The sequence below is a fragment of the Macaca mulatta genome, chromosome 6 (genome assembly GCF_049350105.2).
Source record: "Macaca mulatta isolate MMU2019108-1 chromosome 6, T2T-MMU8v2.0, whole genome shotgun sequence".
NCBI lineage: Eukaryota > Metazoa > Chordata > Mammalia > Primates > Cercopithecidae > Macaca > Macaca mulatta.
In genome coordinates this window covers 187,931,690-187,953,607 of record NC_133411.1, presented here as the reverse complement: position 1 = coordinate 187,953,607, position 21,918 = coordinate 187,931,690, and the positions used below count along the sequence as shown (strand labels likewise).

General features: G+C 43.3%; 1 protein-coding gene and 1 pseudogene across 2 annotated transcripts; one reads left to right on the top strand and one right to left on the bottom strand.

The window, feature by feature from the left end:
- Positions 1-718: 718 nt before the first annotated feature.
- On the bottom strand, positions 719-11,565 carry ZNF879 (zinc finger protein 879). Of its 2 annotated transcripts, none has more exons than XM_015141619.3 (5): positions 11,194-11,565; positions 10,351-10,418; positions 7,795-7,921; positions 7,263-7,358; positions 719-2,896 (listed from the first exon to the last, which is right to left on the bottom strand). In XM_015141619.3, the coding sequence occupies exons 2-5, from the start codon at positions 10,381-10,383 to the stop codon at positions 1,461-1,463; spliced, it is 1,692 nt and encodes a 563-aa protein (XP_014997105.3). In that variant the 5' UTR covers positions 10,384-10,418; positions 11,194-11,565; the 3' UTR covers positions 719-1,460. The 2 variants fall into 2 exon arrangements, with proteins under 2 accessions (XP_014997105.3, XP_014997104.3); XM_015141618.3 differs by having other exon boundaries at positions 11,465-11,565.
- LOC100425559 (F-box/WD repeat-containing protein 2-like) overlaps positions 10,997-21,918 on the top strand; it is a 31,360-nt pseudogene continuing 20,438 nt past the window's right edge.

Genomic DNA, 21,918 nt, shown 5'->3' with positions numbered 1-21,918 from the left:
TCCAACTTAGGTAGAGATAGAAAAACTGAACAGTGGTGGGAAGTAAGGATTAGAGATGAAGCATTCAATGATCCAGAAAGTCTGTTCTTCAAAAATCTGAAACAATGAGACTGAGTAACCCAGGAGGCAAAAGCTGAATTCAATGGTTTTTGCTATGCTCCCAGTAACACTTTCCTGTTGTCTATTTTTTACAGTTCCTTGGCAGAAAAACAACTTAGCACTTTATGAAATGGGTGGTTTCAGCCCTTAAGTGCTTGCCCCCTCCTGACAAACTTGGCTAAACTAGATGTTAGCCTCTGTAAAGCCCAACAATTTTAGCTTGACTTGTGAGGTAACTGTTTTTAGCTCGCTAATCTTACGAGTCACATTTTAGAAATGCCAAAACGAGCTAAATCACTTGTGGAAGAATGTAAGTCCATTTTCTGGAGGAAAGAGCATCTGAACTCAGAGCCTAAATACTTGCCCAGGGGCCTTCAGAAGGTAGGGAGAAAGTGACCATTGTCTGACGAAGGCAAAAAAGTGGGAATAAGGGTGAAAGTCATCTGGTTCATTTTACCTCCAAGGATGACACCCTGAGCTCCACACTGTTGCTCGGCCTTCTAGTGGCTGGTAACCAGAAAACTCACAGAAGCAGGCACACCCTGGGAGCTGAGTTGTGCTCCCTATTAGCTACATTCTGAGATAATTTCTAACATTTTTCAGGAAATTGCAAAAGCAATGGTTGTCTGAATGACCTTTACTTAGCAATTTAATACAGCAAAGGTAATCAGTTTCAATGAGAAAAACAAGTGAAATACCATGCACTCTGTGACTTAAAGTGACTTTAGATCTGACTCAGAGTTTGGAACAAGTAGTCAGGAAGAAAACTCAAAGGTAGTATGTCTGCATAGTTTATGGAGTGATTTTCTTCTCAGGCGAATGGCTTAGAAAGCAGAGAAACAATTCAAAGTCTTAATCAGGAAGTAAAGAATCTGCTTTAAGACTATTAGAAAACATTTTAGTGACAGTGAGGTAGCTATGGGTCACCTGTACATATTTCTTTTCTAAAACATTCTTTCTAGTACCATTGGCTTGCATAATAGTTTCAAAAATTAGATTCCTAGATTTATCTGAAGTCTGGATTTTATGGCTGTACTTGCACATAAACAGCAGGTTTCCCAGTGATGCTCATGAAACTGGTAGCTGTTATCATACACCACTAGAAAATCAAATACTAACCCTGCAATCTTAAAACTTCTCAATTTCATGGTAATAACTTAAGAACATATGAACAAACATTTTACAGCTTTTCTAGCATTCCCAAGGTTACCCTGCATCATGAACTCTCTGATGTTGATGAGGTCTAACTCTGAAGTTTTACCCATGATTAACTACTCTTCATCATTTTCTCCCCACAATGAATTTTTTGAAATTCAGCACAGAATAAACTTCGGTTCCTACATGCATTTATACAGTTTTTCTCAATTATGAGTCCTCTGATGATTAGTAAGAGATGAGCTCTGACTAAAAGCCTTCCCACATTCTTTACATTTATAAGGTTTTTCCCCTGTATGAATTCTCATGTGTGTCATAAGGGATGAACTCTGTCTGAAGGCTTTCCCACACACTTTGCAGTTATATGGTTTCTCTCCAGTATGAATTCTCTGGTGCTGAATGAGAGCTGAGCTTTGGTTGAATGCTTTCTCACAGTCATTACATTTATAAGGTTTTTCTCCAGTATGAATTTTTCTATGAGTATTAACACCTGAGTGGGAACTGAAGGCTTTTCCACATTCCTTACAATTATATGGTTTCTCTCCAGTGTGAATTCTGTGATGTATATTAAGCCGTGAAATCCAAGAGAAGGCTTTCCCACATTCATTACATTTGTAGGGTTTTTCTCCAGTGTGAATTCTTTGATGTTGTATGAGAGCTGAGCTTTGGCTGAAGGCTTTCCCACATTCTTTGCATGCATATGGTTTCTCACCAGTGTGAATTCTCTGATGTATGATAAGGGCTGAGTGATAGCTGAATACTTTTCCACACTCATTACAATGAAAGGGTTTCTCTCCAGTATGAATTCGATGGTGCCTACTTAGCCGCGATATTGAAGTGAAGGCTTTCCCACACTGAGTACATTCATACGGTTTCTCCCCAGTATGAATTCTGTGGTGCTGAATGAGAGATGAGCACTGACTGAAGGCCCTCCCACATTCGTTACACTTATAGGGCTTCTCTCCTGTGTGAATTCGCTGGTGATTATTCAGAGATGAACTACCTTTAAATGTTTTTCCACATTCCTTGCATTTATAAGGTCTCTCTCCAGTATGCATTCTCTGGTGTCCAATAAGAGATGTGGTGAAACTGAAGGCTTTTCCACATTCACTACATATATACGGTTTCTCTCCTGTATGAACCCTCAAGTGCTGAGTTAGGGATGAGCTTTGGCTGAAGGCTTTCCTACATTCCTTACATTTATAGAGCTTCTCTCCCGTGTGGATTCTCTGGTGTTTACTCAGGGAGGAACTGTGGAGGAAGATTTTCCCACAGATATTACATTTATAACATTTACGCACTGTGTTGACCCCCAGTTGTTTAAAGAGAACTGAATACTGCTGTGAATGGGGTCTCCTTCCTCTGGAACCCATTCTGGGTTTTCTAATAAGTGATGATTTTAGACCAAGGTTCTTCCCAAATTCAATACCTTTAAAGCTCCTCTCCTTCATGTAGACTTTTTTGATGGTAACTAACACTTTCCTGAAAAGTTTGTTCTTTTTGCCTTGTTGCTTCTCTAACTTATCTTCATTTATGTAGGTTTTCTCCAACTTGAAGTCAAATGCACCATCAATTATGAGTTTTTTCATGACTTCCTGATTTTCTTCTTTAGAAATTATGGCTTCAAACAAGCTTTCCCATCCTAAAGTAGACAAAACATGTAAGTCTCTCTTGAACAGAGAATAAAAAAAAGTGACATAAAAACACACAAGGATAGTTAAAAAAATATAGCCTCGAAATCTTAGGAAAGGATGGGAAAAAGAGGAGGAGGAAGGAAGCAGGACGACAGATGTGTGGGTGGGAAGGGTCTGAAGAAACCTACATATAGGTGGGCTGAGGAAATTAGGGGACAACAGGAGGAGCCAGTCTTGGTCTATTAACAAAGCATAGCTCACTAGGGTATGAGGCCCTTCTGAGCATAGCCTGTGTCCCTCGGCTTCATCTCCCAGGGCAGCCACCAGTGCACTCAGGTAAATTCCAAGGGAAAAACTGCAGAGGCGCTAAAATTAAATGAAAGAGAAGAGCTCTTCCAAACACAGGGTGCTCCAGGCCTCCTCAGAGTGCTGTAAATAACAGCATCCACTTACTCAAGTAATATCTACTGAATGCCTACTGTGTGCTACGCAAAGGTTAAGACTCTGGGAATGACAGGGCACAAGCCAGACAAGGGCCTGTTCTCAAGGCTTACATTCTAGCAGTGTGGTACAGACAAAGACCAAGTAACAAATCAACAGCAGTACAAAGGAGCAATGAGAACTGTAAGAAAACACAAAGTGCTGTGTAATAAGAGTGAACAGGCAACTATTTTAAACTGGGTGATGAGAAAATGAAATTAAAGATGAGTTCTAAATAACAAACGCTGGCCAAAAATGTGGGTAAAAAGGTGATTCCGGTCAGAAAGAACAGTAACACAAAGGCCCTAGGCAGGAATAAACTTCCTGTTTTCCAGGACATACAGCAGTTGATGGTAGCTGAAGCAGAGTGAAAAAAGAGAGAGTGTCACGAATGAGGAAAAGAAGTGGGACAGGCTATATCACAGAGAGTTTTCTAGGATACACGAAGATATTGGAAGTTCATCAGCATCACTGAGGGCTAGAAGGGACATGACATAACATGGTTTTTGTTTAAAAAGGATCACTCTGGTTGCTGTATGAAAAACAAACTGTTATGGGGCCGGGGAGAAAGAGAACAAGGGCAGCTGTAGAACAGCCAATGAGGAGGCCCATGCACTCTTCCTGGATGAAGATGGTGGTGGCTGGCAATGGCATGTGGTGATAAGAGATGGAAAGAGGTGGGCAGATCTGGGATGTTCTGCAAGTAGCACTGGCAGGTATCTTCACCTACGAATAGAGCGCAGAGGCAAGGAAAGAGGGGACTCAAGGGTGACTCCTAGCTTTTGCTCTGGGCAACTCAATGGACACCAACACCATTATCATGATATTGGCGAATACTGGGAGAAAAGAACATTATTGAGAGTAATTTTTTGTCCACCTTTTTGGTTACTTAAGATACAGTACAAGAAATGGAATCATTGATTCAAAAGAAATGATTTTCTTTTGTATTTTATGAAAGAGCTTTTATTTTCTTAACTACAAAAGAAATATATCATCATAACAAAAATATAGAAAACTATAAAAATGAACATATAGCTCACCCATAAATACATCATGCAATTGTAATCACTATCATATGTGGGACGTAGCTCACCAGAATTTTCTGCATTTAAAAAATCACTTTTGGGCCAGGCAAGGTGGCTCACACCTGTAATCCCAGCACTTTGGGAGGCCGAGGCGGGTGGATCACAAGGTCAGGAGATTGAGACCATCCTGATTAACACAGTGAATCCCCATCTCTACTAAAAATGTGAAAAATTAGCCAGACGAGGTGCCAGGCGCCTGTAGTCCCACCTACTCAGGAGGCTGAGGCAGGAGAATGGCGTGAACCCGGGAGGCGAAGCTTGCAGTGAGCTGAGATCGCGTCACTGCACTCCAGCCTGGGCAACAGAGCGAGACTCCATCTCAAAAAAAAAAAAGATAACTTTTAATTAAAAAATTAAAATGAGTTGAAAGTAACTTTACCTCCATTTCACTTAAAAATCATGAGCTTCTCTCCATGTCAATAAATGTAAGCTGACATCATCATTTTAATGGCTATATAATATGTACAATGCATGAAAACATCATTTAATAAATCCCTTTCTGATAGTCATTTACCCTCCTCCTTTTGTGGCAGTGATGCCTCAAGTTATAACAAATATTCTTTTACAACATCTTTGCAACTCTGCACAGTTATCTGTGCAGAAATTATCTTAAGATTTCTAGACTTGGAATTGATTTTAACAAAGCCAGACCATCCTCGGAAAGACTGTACCAGTTGCAGTCCCACTAACGATACTGCTTATCACTCAGAGCAGTGACAACACATTGGATATATATTTCTTAATCCTTGGTAATAAGGGAAAAATGGTAACTTGTGCTTTGTTGGAATTTCATTGATTTTAATTTAATGAAGTTGAATAGTGTTTCAAATAGTCCCTTGTGGATTTTTAATCCACATGCCTTGCCTTTTCAATCATAATACTCATATCGTCACACTGTGATGATTTACTCTTGGTACCTCTGTCTCTTCACATTATGGCTTTGTACTCCCATAACCATCTTAGCAACGTTAATAACAGAGAAAAACTGGAAACTAAAATTTCCAAAAGGAAGACTGTTTAATTGGCTTAACATACAAGACAGTTCTCTCAATGAGGTAGGCCTCTACTCACTGAGGGCTGAATAACTGAAGGACATTCACAATTAAAAACAGGCTCGAGAACAAACTGTATAATCAATCTTTCTGTCTCTCTCTCACTGTGTCTGTCTCTCACACACAAACACATTTAAACAAATACAGGCTGAATGGGTAATAAACAACAATAATTGATCGTAGTTGGTAAAATTCCAGATGACTTTTTTTTTGCTATTTTTACAATAGCACGTAGAATTTGTACAAATTTAAAATAATTAATTTTTTTTAAATGCTTGTAAAACAACACTGACAATTTGATACCAATGATTTATTTGCCAACCAGAAAGCTCACAGCGAAATCTGAAACTCATTAATAGCTACCATTCTGGTCCTTACTACAGATCTACTTATTTTCTAGATTTCTGATTGAATTTCTATTTTATTGTATCACTACTCTTGCAGTCAATTGCCTCACACTGTTGGTGGAATGTGGCAAAAACAAAAGATCCCTGAAACGAAAGAAAGGACTGAATCTTCAAAGCAAAGGGCCCAGTAAAGTGCCAAAGAACAAAGAAAAAAAGTGCTCTTTCATATAACCCAACAAAAAGTCTGAAATCCAAAGATAAAGATGATGTCCTGTAAGATTCCAAAGAGAAGACAGAAAAGAAAAAACAAGTTACCTATACAAGAAATAGAATCGGACTAATGGGATTATTTGTCAGCAGCACTCCATGCCAAAAGACAGTGGAGCAGTTTAGACAACAGGAAAAAGAAAAAACAAACAAACAAACAACAGATGCCAGAATTCTTGATCCAAAACACAAATCTCAGAGGAGAGAAAAAACCCACTGATTTTAGACACGTACAGGTACTGCACACACGAACGTTTCCAAGAAACGTTACCCAAGAAAATATTCTAGTGGAACCGAAGGGAAAAATGTGAAGACAGAGGTCATGAAAACGCAAAAGTGAACTGACCCAGAAAGCCCATGACCTGCCCAGGTGAGAAATAAACACCAGACAAGTGGTAAAGCTCAAGAGAGGCCTCCTCTACCGCCAGAAGCACAGACAGAATTCACAGGAGAATGAATGCAGAAGCTGATAATGCAGTCAGCCAAGGGCACATAGGGAGTAAGTGACACGCCTTAGGAGCCGGGATCTGGGATGCATCATTTTCTAAATTTTCACAGAAAAGAGAAGAATGGCATGATGAGTATCTGGAAGCCCACTCACATTCCATAACTGTTACTGTTTGTCACACCTTCTTTCCCTCTTTCATGTATCTAAATACATATACATATATCTGCTTTTTTCCCCCTGCTGAACCACGTGTGATAAGTTGTACACCAAAGAAATCAAAGCAAAAGATGGTTCCAAGATGAAACTATGAGGGATGTATTGTAGTGATTAAAAAAAAAAAAACAATGTAGTGTATGTTCAAGCCACTAAGGAAAATAATTTAGGAAAAGAAATCAATCCAGTAAAAGCAAGGAAAAAGGAGCATGAAAGAATTGTAAACCTTTACACATGATACACTGTATTACATATCCTACAAATTACAAGACATCTGAAAACAGTGCAACCCATATTGGGAGAATTCAACCCTCCCCTGAAACTGATGGATCAAGTAATCAAAAAAGTAGAGAGAAAGGATCTGCCTTCCCAGCATTCCCACCTGGCCTGGCACATCAAGGAGATCCTTGAGCACAGCCTCCTCACTGTGCCCTGGCAGTCGGAAAATGTTATGCCCATCTCCCAATTACTCTGTCACTCACCTAGATGTGCGCCTTGGGGAACTCCACTCTCCACCATCCAGGGGTCTTCCCCTTGCTCCAACTGGGAGATGACCTTTGGCTTGGAAAAGAGAATCCCTGTTCAAGAACAAGAAAGAGACATGAGTGGCCATCATGGCAGGCAGGTCCAGGCCCAGAGTGCCCAGGACAGAGGGGCAGTACAGGGAAGGAGGAGGTTTGTTCTGAGAGAGGCTTCAAATTGGGCACCTAGAGGACGACCAGGAGGTGGTCTCAGGAAGAAAGTGAGGGCTCTGACTGTGCACCCCTCTCAGCAAGAACACCTTGTGGGGCTCAGGGAACAGAGCTCAGCGGGCAGAAGACAGGAGAAGCAGATAAAAGATGCCTTTCATCAACTCTACTAAGCCAAAGTCTCTCAGTACAACCAAGGGGAATGGCAATAGCCACTCTTGGAGCCCACCTGTGAGCCAACCTGGCCAAGTCCTGCAAATGTGCTCCCTGGAGGGTGCTAAGGTGCTCTCCCGGAAGATTCTGCATCAGGAGGAAAGCTCCTTACCCAGCGAGACCAGGCTGCTGTAGTTCTCCAGCATCACCTCCCGGTACAAGGCTCTCTGGGCAGAGCCCAGGTGCAACCACTCGTCCTGGCTGAAGAACACGGCCACATCTCTGAATGTCACGGACTCCTGTAATGGCAAACCCATTCCTGTTCATCCAAGACCGTCCCCACCATGGGACGACTGAGAAGCAACCCTGTCACAACTTAGGGTTCTAAGTATTTCAAGTATTTCTGGACAACTTTTCAGTTACCAAGCACACATTTATCATTTACCTACGGTGAGTGAAACACTGTCCCCTCCGGAAGCTTGAACACAGAAGTCAAACAAGATAAGCACTTGAAACCATGAAACAAAATCACAAAACACTCAAATTTAGATTTGGAAACGTCCAATCACCTAGACCAAACTCTCACCTTACAGGCGACACCTGAGAGTCAGGTTTCGGAAGGAGGCACCAGCACATTCACTGAGGGAGGTATAGGTGGAACGCCACCAGGCTTGCCTGGGAAGGCGGTCACTGAGTCCTAGTTCTGCCTCAACTTGGGCCATCTCTGAGTCCTGGGAAAGGGGACACTGACATTCACAACAGGGAAGCCTATGAAAATGTGCCAGGCATGGCTGTGTCAGGAGAGGTCCCAGGTGATGGGCTGGATCACCTTTCAGGCCAAAGGAGAAGGCTATGGTCAGGAGTCTCCCTCCCCACCCCCGAAGCTCCTGTTCTTCTACCTCTCTCCTCCTTCACTGGATGCCATGTCACTGCTCTGAACTAGGACCACCTCCCCTTCTTTTCTTGAGAGTCATCTTCTTGGCTGAGCACAGTAGCTCACACCTATAATCCCAGCACTTTGGGAGGCCAAGACAGGAGGATTACTTGAGCCCAGGAGTTTGAGACCAACCTGGGCAACATAGGGAGACGCCATCTCTGAAAAAAATAATTTTTTTAAAATTAGTTGGGTGTGGTGGCATGTGCCTGTAGTCCCAGTTATTCAGAAGGCTGAGACAGAAGGCTTGCCTGAGCCCAGGAGGTCGAGGCTGCACTGACGTGTGATCACACTACTGCACTCCAGCCTGGGCAATAGAGTAAGATCCTGTCTCTTAAAAAACAAAACAAAACAAAAGAATCATCTTTAAAAAGCTCATTAGAAAATTCTAAAAGATCAATAAGCAAAAGAACAAGAAGTGTTCACCCAACTTTCTTTTATTAAAAAGTTAGTAACTTTTTGCTATATCTTTTCAGATGATTTTCATGCAAATAAGGTTCTATGTTTAAATAAAAATAAAACCCCATTATACAAATAACTGCATCCTAGTCACCACTGTTCACATGCTGCCCAGTATTCCATGGTATAGATGATCTAGTTTATGTAACTCGCCTTGGACTGGAGGTTTAGGTTGGTTTCCACCTTGTTAATACTCTAAAAATGCTGAACTGAGTATCCTGTACATCATCAGAAAGGCGCACAAAGCTTATCTCCTGCAGACATATTTTCCCTTTTTTTTTTTTTTTTTTGAGACGGAGTCTTGCTCTGTCACCAGGCTGGAGAGCAGTGGCGCGATCTCAGCTCACCGCAACCTCCACCTTCCAGGTTCAAGTGATTCTCCTGCCTCAGCATCCTGACCTACTGGGATTACAGGAGCGCACCACCAGACCCACCACACCTGGCTTTTTTATTTTTTATTTTTTGAGATGGAGTCTCACTGTGTCACACAGGCTGAAGTGCAGTGGCATGATCTCTGCTCACTGCAACCCCCGCCTCCCGGGTTCAAATGATTCTCCTGCCTCAGCCTCCAGACTATAGTTGGGACTATAGGCATGCACCACCATGCCCAGTTAATTTTTGTATTTTTAGTAGAGACCAGGTTTCACCATGTTGGTCAGGCTGGTCTTGAACTTCTGACGTCAAGTGATCCACCTGCCTTGGCCTCCCAAGGTCCTGGGAATACAGGGCCTCTCTTTTAGAAATTTTCCAGTGTTAGGAAGGGATTATTTTACCCCTCCGTGTCTTTGTCCTCCACAAGGCAAAAACATACCTAAATCTTTCACAAAGCTCTGGGAGTGGCAGTGGCCTGGCATTGGAGCCCCATTAAATTCTTTGTCAAAAAGTATGAGACTGGGGGCCGGGCACGGTGGCTCACGCCTGTAGTCCCAACACTTTAGGAGGCTGAGGCGGGCAGATTGCTTGAGGTCAGGGGTTCGAGATCAGCCTGGCCAACTTGGTGAAATCTGGTCTCTACTAAAAATACAAAAATTAGCCGGCTGTGGTGGCACATGCCTGTAGTCCCAACTACCAGGGAGGCTGAGACTGCAGTGAGCCGTGTTCGTGCCACTGCACTCCAGCCTGGGTAACAGAGTGAGACCCTATCTCAAAAAAGAAAAAAAAAGTATGAGACAGGCTCTAAGGCAAGGGAAACACCTTCCTTCCAGAGTTCCTCAGCTACCAAGCCCTCTGGTCCTTCCCTGAGCTTCACTGGGTAGAGAAGCTCAACAACAGATGAACAAGTTTGCCACCTCTAGACCCCGAAGGCAGTTCAAGCAAAAAGAAGCCTTCACTCACCTGTACCTGGGCTGGCAGCAACCTCCTTGCCATTTCTCCCTCCCTGCTGCCCCTCTTGGGGAAGGCACCTGGAATGGAGAAAGAAGCTGTGAGGTCTTTTCATCCAGCCTGCATGCCCACCCTCATTAGACCAGACCAGGTTAGAAGCCATAAGCTGAGCATCTGCAGAGAAGGAGCCTGGCACTGTCCAGGCCACAGGGGCCTTGAGTCCGGCCACCTAAACCAGTGTGGGAAGCCGGTACACAGTCACCGGGCCTGCCACCTTTCTGCCAGTGCTTTACGATAAAGACGAATGGAGCGAAGGGATGAAGACCATCTGGCGTGCATTAAGCACCATCAGGCAAGGCTCATCCAGATAGAGTAATAGGAAATGACACAATATTCCACACATCTGCACTTGGATGTTGTTCAATACGAAAAACAGCAATTGAAGAACTGATGCCCTTTTTAGGAACAGCCAACCAAAAATTAGTCCTCTTTTCTTCCTCTTGTAAGTTTTCTTTCATCAAAAACAGTTATCAAAGCTGCTTAAAGGTGGCGTTACCCATTCTCCCCGGCCCAAAAAACAAGGGCTCAAAAGAATAGCACCACCGGCTAGAAATGGATTTAAAATTTAGAGAAATGGGAAGTAACTTAGCAAGTGGACATGGTTACGGTAAATAAAAAAGGAAATGGTTAAATCTCTCCAGGACTAACTGTAGGAAAACACCGCCAAACGAGCAAGACTGCCAAAAACGAGTTAATCTAAAGTTTAAACTCCGGGAAACGGAGTAGAGGGAGGGTTAAACCCACGAACGCCAAGAGCGGAAAACCGCCCGGAGGGCTCTGGACCCGGAACCGAACCGGCGTTTTGCAGTTTCTTTTCTGGAGCCGTTTCCCCCACAGTCCGGCCCAGGCTGCGGCCCAGGAGTCCAGCGGCGTCGACGCGCTCTCCCGGCCACCGCCGGGCCCTTCCCAGGCCACGCCCCCTCCGGGGCCGGGTTCACCTGCCGAGGCCGCCGCGGCTCGGACGCCTGGAGCCCGGGCTCGGCGGGCACGCGCGGCAACCAGCACTCGTCCTGGTCCCGCCGCGACAGCCGCACGCCCCGGGCCCGCCCTCACCGGCAGCCCGTACCTGGGCCCGCCACGGCGGGGAGAGCGCAGCTGCACACCGCACCAGAGGCGAACAGAACACCTAGTTCAGAGACGCTTCCCGTCGCCGCCGGGCGCCACTGCGCTTGCGCGCCGAAGAGCCGACGGGTTTCCCTGGCTGAACCGCAGCGTTTGTCCCTCCGGACTTCATTTCCCAGTCGTCGCCGCGGCACCACCACTTACGGTGTCCGAGAGGCAACCACAGCCCCGAGAGCGGAGAAGGCGGTCGGGCTGTGGAGTTGGAGAAGGCTGGAGTCCCTCCAGCTTGGGCTCCAGCTACTCTCTGCTAAACCACTCACTATATTCGTAGTTAGAATGACAATAGTAAGACGGAAAATTGAGTATGAATTTTTAAATGTGGAAGACTAGCTGCCGCTGATTATTCACAGGTGGTGAGAGAACTATTACAGTCCATTCCGCAATTTTAATAAAAAAGGAATTATGTCTAAATTTTGTAACCTCGGCGGAGCGCGGTGGCTCGCGCCTGTAATCCCAGCCCTTTGGGAGGCCGAGGTGGGCGGATCGCGAGGTCAAGATGGATCGAGACCATCTTGGCCAACACGGTGCAACCTCGTCTCTACTAAAATACAAAAAATCAGCCGGGCGTGGTGGCGGCGCCTGTAGTCCCAGCTACTCGGGAGGCTGAGGCAGGAGAACGGCGGGAACCCGGGAGGCGGAGCTTGCAGTGAGCTGAGGTCGCGCCACTCACTCCAGCCTGGGCGACAGAGCGAGACTCCGTCTCAAATAAATAAATAAATAAATTTTTGTAATCTTTACATATTTACTGGCACTCAGAGTAAAACAAAAGCATAAACCCAGTATTTCCCTCTTCATGGCACTCACTTCTTTTGAAGTGACTTCTTTTGAAGTGACTTCTTTATTTTAGGGTTAAAATAAAGTGAAATAAATAAATAAAGTGAAATAAAATAAAAGTGACTTCTTTAAAGTCACTTTTTGAAGTGATTTATTTTAGGGTTAAAATAAAGCCCAACTCCCAGCGCTATCATCACAACTGCCTCCTCGATAACCTGCACTGTGATTTTTTAAACATCCAACATTAGGGTTTACAGAGGCAAACCTAAACGCAAAGGGTACTTGAAGATAGAAAACGCAGAGATGGACTAAGAGATGTCAGGTAGATAGTATGAAAAAGAAATCTTGGATCGCAGTGTTACAATAATACAAGGATTATTTCACAGTAAAAATAATTAAATTGAACAAAATGGATGTTTTATATTGTTAAAACATAATAATGTACCTCACTAATCATTAGGGGAATGCTGATCAAACATCCACTGTAATTTCACACTCATTAGGATGGCTATTATAAAATGTGGGAAAAAAGAAAACCAGGAAACAATCCTTGTGCATTAATGGTGGGAATATAAAATGGTACCGCTGCGCTGGAAAACGGTGTGGCAGTTCCTCAAAAAAAATTAAAGATAGAATTAACATATGGGCAATTCCACTTCTGGATCATATGTTATTTTTGTGTTTAATTATTATTTTAAAATAATAGTAATAAAGAGATAACAGTTGTAGACCATTATTGGCAAAACAACATAGCACTGAGATTTACAAAGTAAAGGGTGGCAGACTAAGTACCCATGATTACCTCCCTTTTTCTCTTCATATTCTTCAAAGTAACCCCAAACATATATAATTTTCAAAGGAGCAAATCTCATGCAACTCTAGAAAAATACCATCAGAACACCAGAGATTGAGAAAAACATTTGGAAGACATGCAGGAGATAAGTGCTCTGATATCCAAAATCTAATAAAAAGATTCAGAAGAAGAAAGCAGAGAAAATGGGGAGGTGGGGAATAATAACACATAGATTACATAAAGAGATAGTGATAGAAATATAGCAGAAAACACATTCAAGCTGAGGAAGGCCTGAGTCTTCAGAGTAAATAAAATGTAGGGTGTTTGGCATAATGAATGAGCTAGGGTAGGGATGGCCCATAAAAAATACATCCCCGATGAAATATCAGAACTCTGAGGATAAACAGAAACCCCTAAAAGTGACCAGAAAAGATGGAATAAAAGGTTCGCATGTGTTATTTGCTACAAGTGATAGAAGATGGAACTGCTCAGGTTGGCTGAAATGAATAAGACATAGCAAGAAATCACTGGGGCAGACTCCAGCTACAAAAGAATCAGGGGTTCTGTGATGTCAGCAAAAACCAGGTTTTGGCTGGGCGTGGTGGCTCAAGCCTGTAATCCCAGCTATTCAGGAGGCTGAGGCAGGGGAATTGCTTGAACCTGGGAGGTGGAGCTTGCAGTGAGCCGAGATCGCGCCACTGCACTCCAGCCTGGGACACAGAGCAAGACTCTGTCTCAAAAAAAAAGAAGAAGAATCAAATGAAGTAAAACTTGCATGGATTACAAGAAACTGTAGTAAGTAAATCAACAAGTAAAACGTATCTGAATCAAAATGATGGTTAAGGCAATTTGAAGGTAATTTAATAACAGGATGAAAAACCCAGATGATTACAAAAGAGAGTGACAATGAAGAAATAGGAGATATGATAGCATGCTAAGGTTCTTGTCTCATTCAAAGGAATAGACATAGATAAAAATTAATTTTAGATTTTTTTTATGTTTAAATATGTATGTTAAATATAAGAAAGCACTGGGCAAATAGAAATCTGATATACGACTTTGTAACCAGCCCTAGAGTAATCTTAAGCTACATTTTATATCCTTACTAATAGTAAAAGTTTTTTGTTTTTTTTTTTTTGAGACAGAGTCTCGCTCTGTCACCCAGGCTGGGGTGCAGCGGCGCAATCTTGGCTCACTGCAACCTTCGCCTCCCTGGTTCAAGCAATTCTTCTGCCTCAGCCTCCCGAGGAACTGGGATTACAGTCACAAGCCACCACACCCAGCTAATTTTTGTATTTTTAGTAGAGATGGGGTTTCACCATGTTGGCCAGGCTGGTCTCAAACTCCTGACTTCATGATCCGCCTGCCTCAGCCTCTCAAAGTGCTGGAATTACAGGCATAAGCCACTGCACCTGGCCAAAAATATTATATGGATAAATTCAAATGTGTATACATATTGCAGGATAAAGTAAATAAACAATTACATTAATGTCAATAGCCAAGATTTTCAGAGTAAGCAAAAAAAAATACAAATAAAATGTATTACTAGTTAAGTGAAAAGCCTATTAGTTAATATTCAAATTGAAAATATCAACAATTGATTTTTGGTTCTTTCTAAAAAAAAAAAAAAAAGTCCCTGTTCCTATTCACTGCAAAGCCTAGAAGGAATGACAATCCAATAGTAATTAGCTACCAAATGATGGTCTCTAGATTCGCATTTAACACAAAGGCTTATGATAAATTCAAGGCAGGGAAGGCCCAAGATAGGTACGGTGGCTGAAAGCAGGAAAGCTGTCATAAGAGACATGTCAAAAGGACACAGGAACCAAGCTCAAGGGTTTCTGTTGGACAAAGATGGAAGAATTCATCACCAAAAAGAATGATAGCTACAATGGATTAAAATGTATCAAACGCCATAAAAATGTGTTTACTATTTCCGGCCAAGATGGAGTAAAAAAGACTGGAATGACTGTCCCACCTTATGCACACACTACCACTGCCACCAAGAGAAAACATGTAGCAAGAGACATCAGACAATAAAGGACATTGGTTCCAGAGAGTCAAAAACAAATGAGGCGAGCCCTACAACTGTCCCATCTTACTGCTTTGACAGAGTCTTCAAGTCAAAGCACAGAAAAGGCACTTGAAAATCCCACATGCATTCCCAATAAAGTCTTCCACCAAGCTAGAAATGCAAAAGAATTTGTCTACGAAACACTACGCTAAGACTATCCTTTTTTTTTTTTTTTTGAGACAGAGTCGTCTAGCTCTGTCCCCCAGGCTGGAGTGCGGTGGCGCGATCTTGGCTCAGGGCAACCTCTACCTCCTGATTTCAAGCAGTTCTCCTGCTTTAGCCTCCTGAACAGCTGGGAATACAGGCATGCGCCACTATGCCTGGTTAATTAATTAATTAATTATTTATTTATTTAAGACGGAGTCTCGCTCTGTCGCCCAGGCTGGAGTGCAGTGGCGCGATCTCGGCTCACTGCAAGCTCCGCCTCCCAGGTTCACGCCATTCTCCTGCCTCAGCCTCCCCAGTAGCTGCGACTACAGGCGCCCACCACCTCGCCCAGCTAATTTTTTGGATTTTTAGTAGAGACGGGGTTTTACCGTGTTAGCCAGGATGGTCTCGGTCTCCTGACCTCATGATCCCCCGGCCTTGGCCTCCCAAAGTACTGGGATTACAGGCATGAGTCACCGTGCCCAGCCTATTTTTTATTTATTTTTTTGAGATGGAGTTTTTATTTATTTTTTATTTATTTTTTTGAGTGCAGTGGTGCAACCTTGACTCACTGCAACCTCTGCCTGCAGGTTCAAGCGATTCTCCTGTCTCAGCCTCCTGAGTAGCTGGGATTGCAGGTGCCCGCCACTATGCCTAGCTAATTTTTGGTATTTTTAGTAGAGATGGGGTTTCGCCATGTTGGCCAGGCTGGTCTTGAACTACTGACCTTGTAATCTGCCTACTTTGGACTCCCAAAGTGCTGGGATTACAGGCGTGAGCCACTGGGCCAGCCCATTAACACTATACTTAACAACTAAAGCATGATTGCTAGCCAGGCACAGTGGCCTGTAATCCCAGCACTTTAGGAGGCCAAGGTGGGTGGATCACCTGAGGTCAGGAGTTCGAAACCAACCTGGCCAACATGGTGAAACCTCGTCTCTACTAAAAATACAAAAATTAGCCAGGCATGGTGGCACATGCCTGTAGTCCCAGCTACTCAGGAGGCTGAGGCAGGAGAATCGCTTGAACCCGGGAGGCGGCAGTTGCAGTGAGCAAAGATTGCACCACTGCACTCCAGCTTGGGCTACAGTGCGAGACTGTCTCAAGAAAGAAAAAAAAAAAAGAATGATTGCTTTCCTCCTGAGATCAGTAACAAAGGCGGGAAATGTCTGCTCTTACCACTTCTATGTATGCACCACTCCTAATGGAGGTTCTAGCCATTGGGCTAAGGGTAAGAAAAGTATCCAAACTGGTAAGGAAAAAGTAAAACTACCTTCATTCACAACTTACATAATCTGTGCAGAAAAATCTGACAGAATCTCCAAAAAGGCTCCTAGAACTAAAAAGCAAGTTTATCGAGATTGTAAGACACAATGTCAGTATTCAAAAATCAGTGTGCCTCTTACTAGTAATGGGCAATCATAAATTGAAGTTTAAAAAGCAAACATTTACAATAGCGTCAGAAATATGAAATACTTAAGGACAGACCTGACAAATATAAGCAAGTGCTAGTTACTACAAACTATAAAATATTAATGAGAGAAAATATTAAAGCCCTAAATAAATGGAGATATAGACTTTGTTCAAGGGTAAATATTTTTAAGAATCAATATTAAGGCCGGGTGCAGTGGCTCAAACCTGTAATCCCAGCACTTTGGGAGGCTGAGGTGGGCGGGTCACGAGGTCAGGAGATCGAGACCATCCTGGCTAACATGGTGAAACCCCGTCTCTACTAACAATACAAAAAAACTAGCCGGGCGAGGTGGCGGGCACCTATAGTCCCAGCTACTCGGGAGGCTGAGACAGGAGAATGGCATGAACCCAGGAGGTGGAGCTTGCAGTGAGCTGAGATCCGGCCACTGCACTCCAGCCTGGGCGACAGAGCGAGACTCCGTCTCAAAAAAAAAAAAAAAAATGTTAATTCTCCCCAAATTGATCTACAGTTTCAACACCTTCCCTGTCAATGTCATGGCAGGCCTTTTTTTTTTTCTTAGGAATTTCACAAAGTGATTCTAAAATTCATATGGAAATTCAAAGTATATGGAATTCAAAGGACTCTGAAGAAAGGAGAACAGTGTTGGAAAACTAACATTAGATGATTTCAAGACTTATTATAAATCTATGATAATTAGCTGGCATAGTGGCTCACAGTCTGTAATCTCAGCACTTCCAGAGGCCAAGGCAGGTGGATTGCTTGAGCCCAGGACTTTGAGACCAACCTGGGCAACATAGTGAGACCCCATTTCTAAAAAAAAAAAAAAAAAAACACTAGCCAGGCACCTTGGTGCACGCCTTTAGTCCCAAGCTACCTCGGGGGCTGGGGTGGGAGGATTTACTTGAGCCTGTGAGGCTGAGGTTATAGTGAGCTGAGATCACACTAGTGCACTCCTGCCTGAGCAACAGAGTGAGACCATATCTCAAAAAAAAAAAAAAAAAATGATTATCAAGGCAGTGAATGAGGGATTGTCATCAAAAAACAAATAGATCAATGGACCAGAATACATGGTCCATAAATAGACCCACACTTCTATGGGCTATTTATTTTAGACAAAGATGCAAAGGCAATTGAGGGCTAATCTTCTAAACGTGATGCTGGAACAACTGGCTACATGTAAAGAAATGAAGTTTGATTCATACCTCATGCCATTAAAAAGTATCCCTCAAAATTAATCATAGAACTAAATGTAAATCCTAAAACATTAAAACTTCTAGAAAAAAAAGAGAAAATCTTTGTGGCCTTGTGTTAAGCAAAGTTTTCTTGAATGCAACACCGAAAGCATGATCTAAAAATGAAAAAAGTTAACTTGGACTTCCTGTAAATTAAAACCTGCTTATCAAAGACACTCTTAGGAAAATGGAAAGACAAAGCCACAGATTGGGAGAAATATTTGGAAAGCATAGATCTGAGAAAGGTCTTGTATCCAGAATACATAAAGAACTCTTAAAACTCTATAATAAAAAACCCCCAAACAACCTAATTTTTTTTCCTTTTTTCTTTTTTTTTTTTTTTTGGACAGAATTTCGCTCTGCGGCCCAGGTTGGAGTGCAATGGCAAGATCTTGGCTCACTGCAACCTCTGCCTACCCAGTTCAAGCAATTATTGTGCCTCAGTCTACAGAGTGGCTGGGACTACAGGTGTCCACCACCATGCCCAGCTAATTTTTGTATTTTTAGTAGAGACAGGGTTTCGCCATGTTGACCAGGTTGGTCTCAAACTCCTGACCTCAAATGATCCACCCACCTCAGCCTCCCAAAGTGCTGGAATTACAGGCATGAACCACTGTGCCCAGCCCCAAACCTAATACTAAAAGTGGGTAAAAGATTTTATCATACACTTCACCAAAGAACATATAAGAATAGCAAATAAGCTCATAAAAAGTTGCATGACATTATTAGTCATTAAGGAAATGTGAATTCAAACTCCAGTGAGATACCACTTAGCACCTACTATAGTAGGTCAGAAAAAGGTCCCCTCAACTATGTCCAGCTCCTAATCCCTAGAACCTGTGAATATTACCTTATATGGCAAAAGAGGCTGCCGACGTGATAGAGGGGAGGATACTAACAGGAGAGTGGACGTGGGAATGGATTAGAGTTGGAGACATCAGCATGAAGTCCTGTTGAGCTTCCTGTAGGTACAAATCACAACATAGAAATGTTTCTAGACAGGTGTGTATACACAGGTTCACATACACAAATGTGAACCCTGTCTCTACTAAAAATACAAAAATTAGCCGGGCATGGTGGTGGACGCCTGTAGTCCCAGCCACTCTGTAGACTGAGGCACAATAATTGCTTGAACTGGGTAGGCAGAGGTTGCAGTGAGCCAAGATCTTGCCATTGCACTCCAACCTGGAGTGTATTTCTTGCTCTGTCAGCCGACAGAACCTGAAAGCAAAGATGATCCAGGAGCCACGAGCAAACCTCGGGCACAGCTCTTGTTTTCTAGTACCGTTTTCCGATGAAAGGAACCACAGCTCCTTGGAGAAACAGATTCTAAAACGGAGACAGGAAATATACAAGGTGAGCCAGGAACAATTGGCAATGCCAGAAAGCAAAGAAGTTCTCAAAATACCAACAACAAAAACAAGTGATGGGGATGTATCAAGGGACCAGGGAGCCAACTGATAGGGCTCCTCGTGAGCAAAGGTGGGACAATTTGAGCAATAAAATAATGTTGGATTACAACCCAAAGTACGCAATCAATATCTGTGAGTCTCCACCAACATAAATGATCAGTGTAATAAATAAATAAGCGGGAGATAATAGGCAAATGTCTCATGCAAAATAATTTAAGATGGGGCGCCCTGGCTCTCGCCTATAATCCCAGCACTTTGGGAGGCCAAGGCGGGAGGATCACTTGAGGCCAGGAGTTTGAGACCAGCCTGGCCAACATGACAAACACCCGTCTCTACAAAAAATACAAAAATTGGCTGGGCGCGGTGACTCGCGCCTGTAATCCCAGCACTTTGGGAGGCCGAGGCGGGTGGATCACAAGGTCAGGAGATCTAGACCATCCTGGCTAACATGGTGAAATCCCATCTCCACTAAAAATACAAAAAATTAGCTGGGCATAGTGGCGGGTGCCTGTAGTCCCAGCTACTCGGGAGGCTCAAGTAGGAGAATGGTGTGAACCCAGGAGGAGCTGAGATTGTGCCACTGCACTCCATCCAGCCTGGGCAACAGAGCAAGACTCCATCTCAAAAAAAAAAAAAAAATTAGCTGAGTGTGGTGGCGCTCACCTGTAATCCCAGCTACTTGGGAGACTGAGGCACGAGGATCACCTGAACCCAGGAGGCAGAGGTTGCAGTGAGCCAAGATGTTGCCACTGCACTTCAGCCTAGGCAACAAAGAGAGACTCTGTCTCAAAACAAAACAAAACAAAATAAAAAGAGAGAGAATTTAAAATAATTAATACAAATACTCTCCCGTCGAGGAGGTGGGACAGAAGTCTCCATTCCTTAAAGTGGGCTGTGCATAATGACCTCCTTAGGAGCACAGGGTGAAGAAAAAGGAGTAATTTTAGAGTGGAGCAACATGACGACGCTTCCCCAGTCAAGTGACCAAGGTCACCATCTGCAGTTACAAGTCCTGCTGATGAAAACAACACTTTGCCTCCACAATCTTTCTTCCAAAAATTCATAAGTCCAGCCTGATAATGAGAAAAACATCAGACAGTCACAATAGAGGGTCCTTCTAGAAGATACTTGACCAGTGCTCCTCGAAACTGTCAAGGTGATCAAAAACATGAAAAGTCTGAGAAACCGTCCCAGCCAGCAGGAGCTTAAGGAAACACGATAATGAAATGGAATGTGGCAGCCTAGATTGGACTCTGAAACAGAAAAAGGACATCAGACAAATACTAACGAGAGATGAATGAAGTATGGACTTCAGTTAATAATAATTTAGCAATATTGGTTCATTCATTGTCTTGTAGGAGACCAGAAGATGCCACCCCAAAATATGCCACTTTAGCATAAGGGCTGTTGTGAGCTGGAGGCGACTGAGAATTAACAGATGCAGACACTTCTGAGAAGTGAAGACTGACATAAAACCCCTGTCCCAGGGAAGTTTTCTGGCCGTGAAGAAGACTGGAAAGTCGACTCTGAGATGGACGATGTGAAAGGAAAAGAAAAACTTGGGACCTGATTCACTATGCCAAAAGAAAAAAAAAATTCAGCTGAAAGCTGAGTCATGCCTCGCTTTTGTTCCTAAGGAGACGCCTACGGAGAAAAGGTGAACTATGTCCACAGGTCACTCCTCCACGTTCACCTTATCTAATGTAAGCTGTGGATGTACTGAGCTCAAGACAAACACATGATTGACTATTCCCCTGCCTGTTCCTTTTCTCTTGTGACATGTGGATTCAGTAATATGACCATATCCTCACTCTTTCCCCTCCAGCCCACTTTTCCTTCTTAAATATTGAAGGCCTCAAAATCATATGGTGAGAAAGACACAGACCACAGACTGTTTCTGTGATTCCATATTTATTTCTTCCAGGCATGTCCTTAACCGAGGCAGTATAAACTTCTAAATTGATCGAGACCTGTCTCAGATACTTTTTGGTTTACAACCTGCACAGACAAACCTTACTCCATTGATTTCCTCCAAATATTTACCTTCTGACAGTTTGCTGCTCCTGGAAGCCGACAGCCCTTTCCCCTTGTCTTGCCACTTCGCTACAAATGTATTATTCTTTTTTGAAGAAGCCGTATAAGCTCAAGTTCTAAACACCCCCTTGAGGGACCATCACTGAGTTCTCTCATGTGTACGTGCAGTGCACTTGTTAATAAACTGTTTTCTCCTCTTGGGAATTTGTCTTTTTTTTTTTTTTGAGACGAAATCTCACTCTGTCGCCCAGGCTGGAGTGCTGTGGCTCAATCTCGGATCACTGCAACTTCCACCTCCCAGGTTCAAGCAATTCTCCAGCCTCAGCCTCCCGAGTAGCTGGGACTACAGTTGCCCACCACCATGTCCAGCTAATTTTTGTATTCTTAGTAAAGATGGGGTTTCACCACGTTGGTCAGGCTGGTCTCAAACTGCTGACCTCAGGTGATCTGCCCACCTCGGCCTCCCAAAGTGCTGGGATTACAGGCGTGAGCCACCA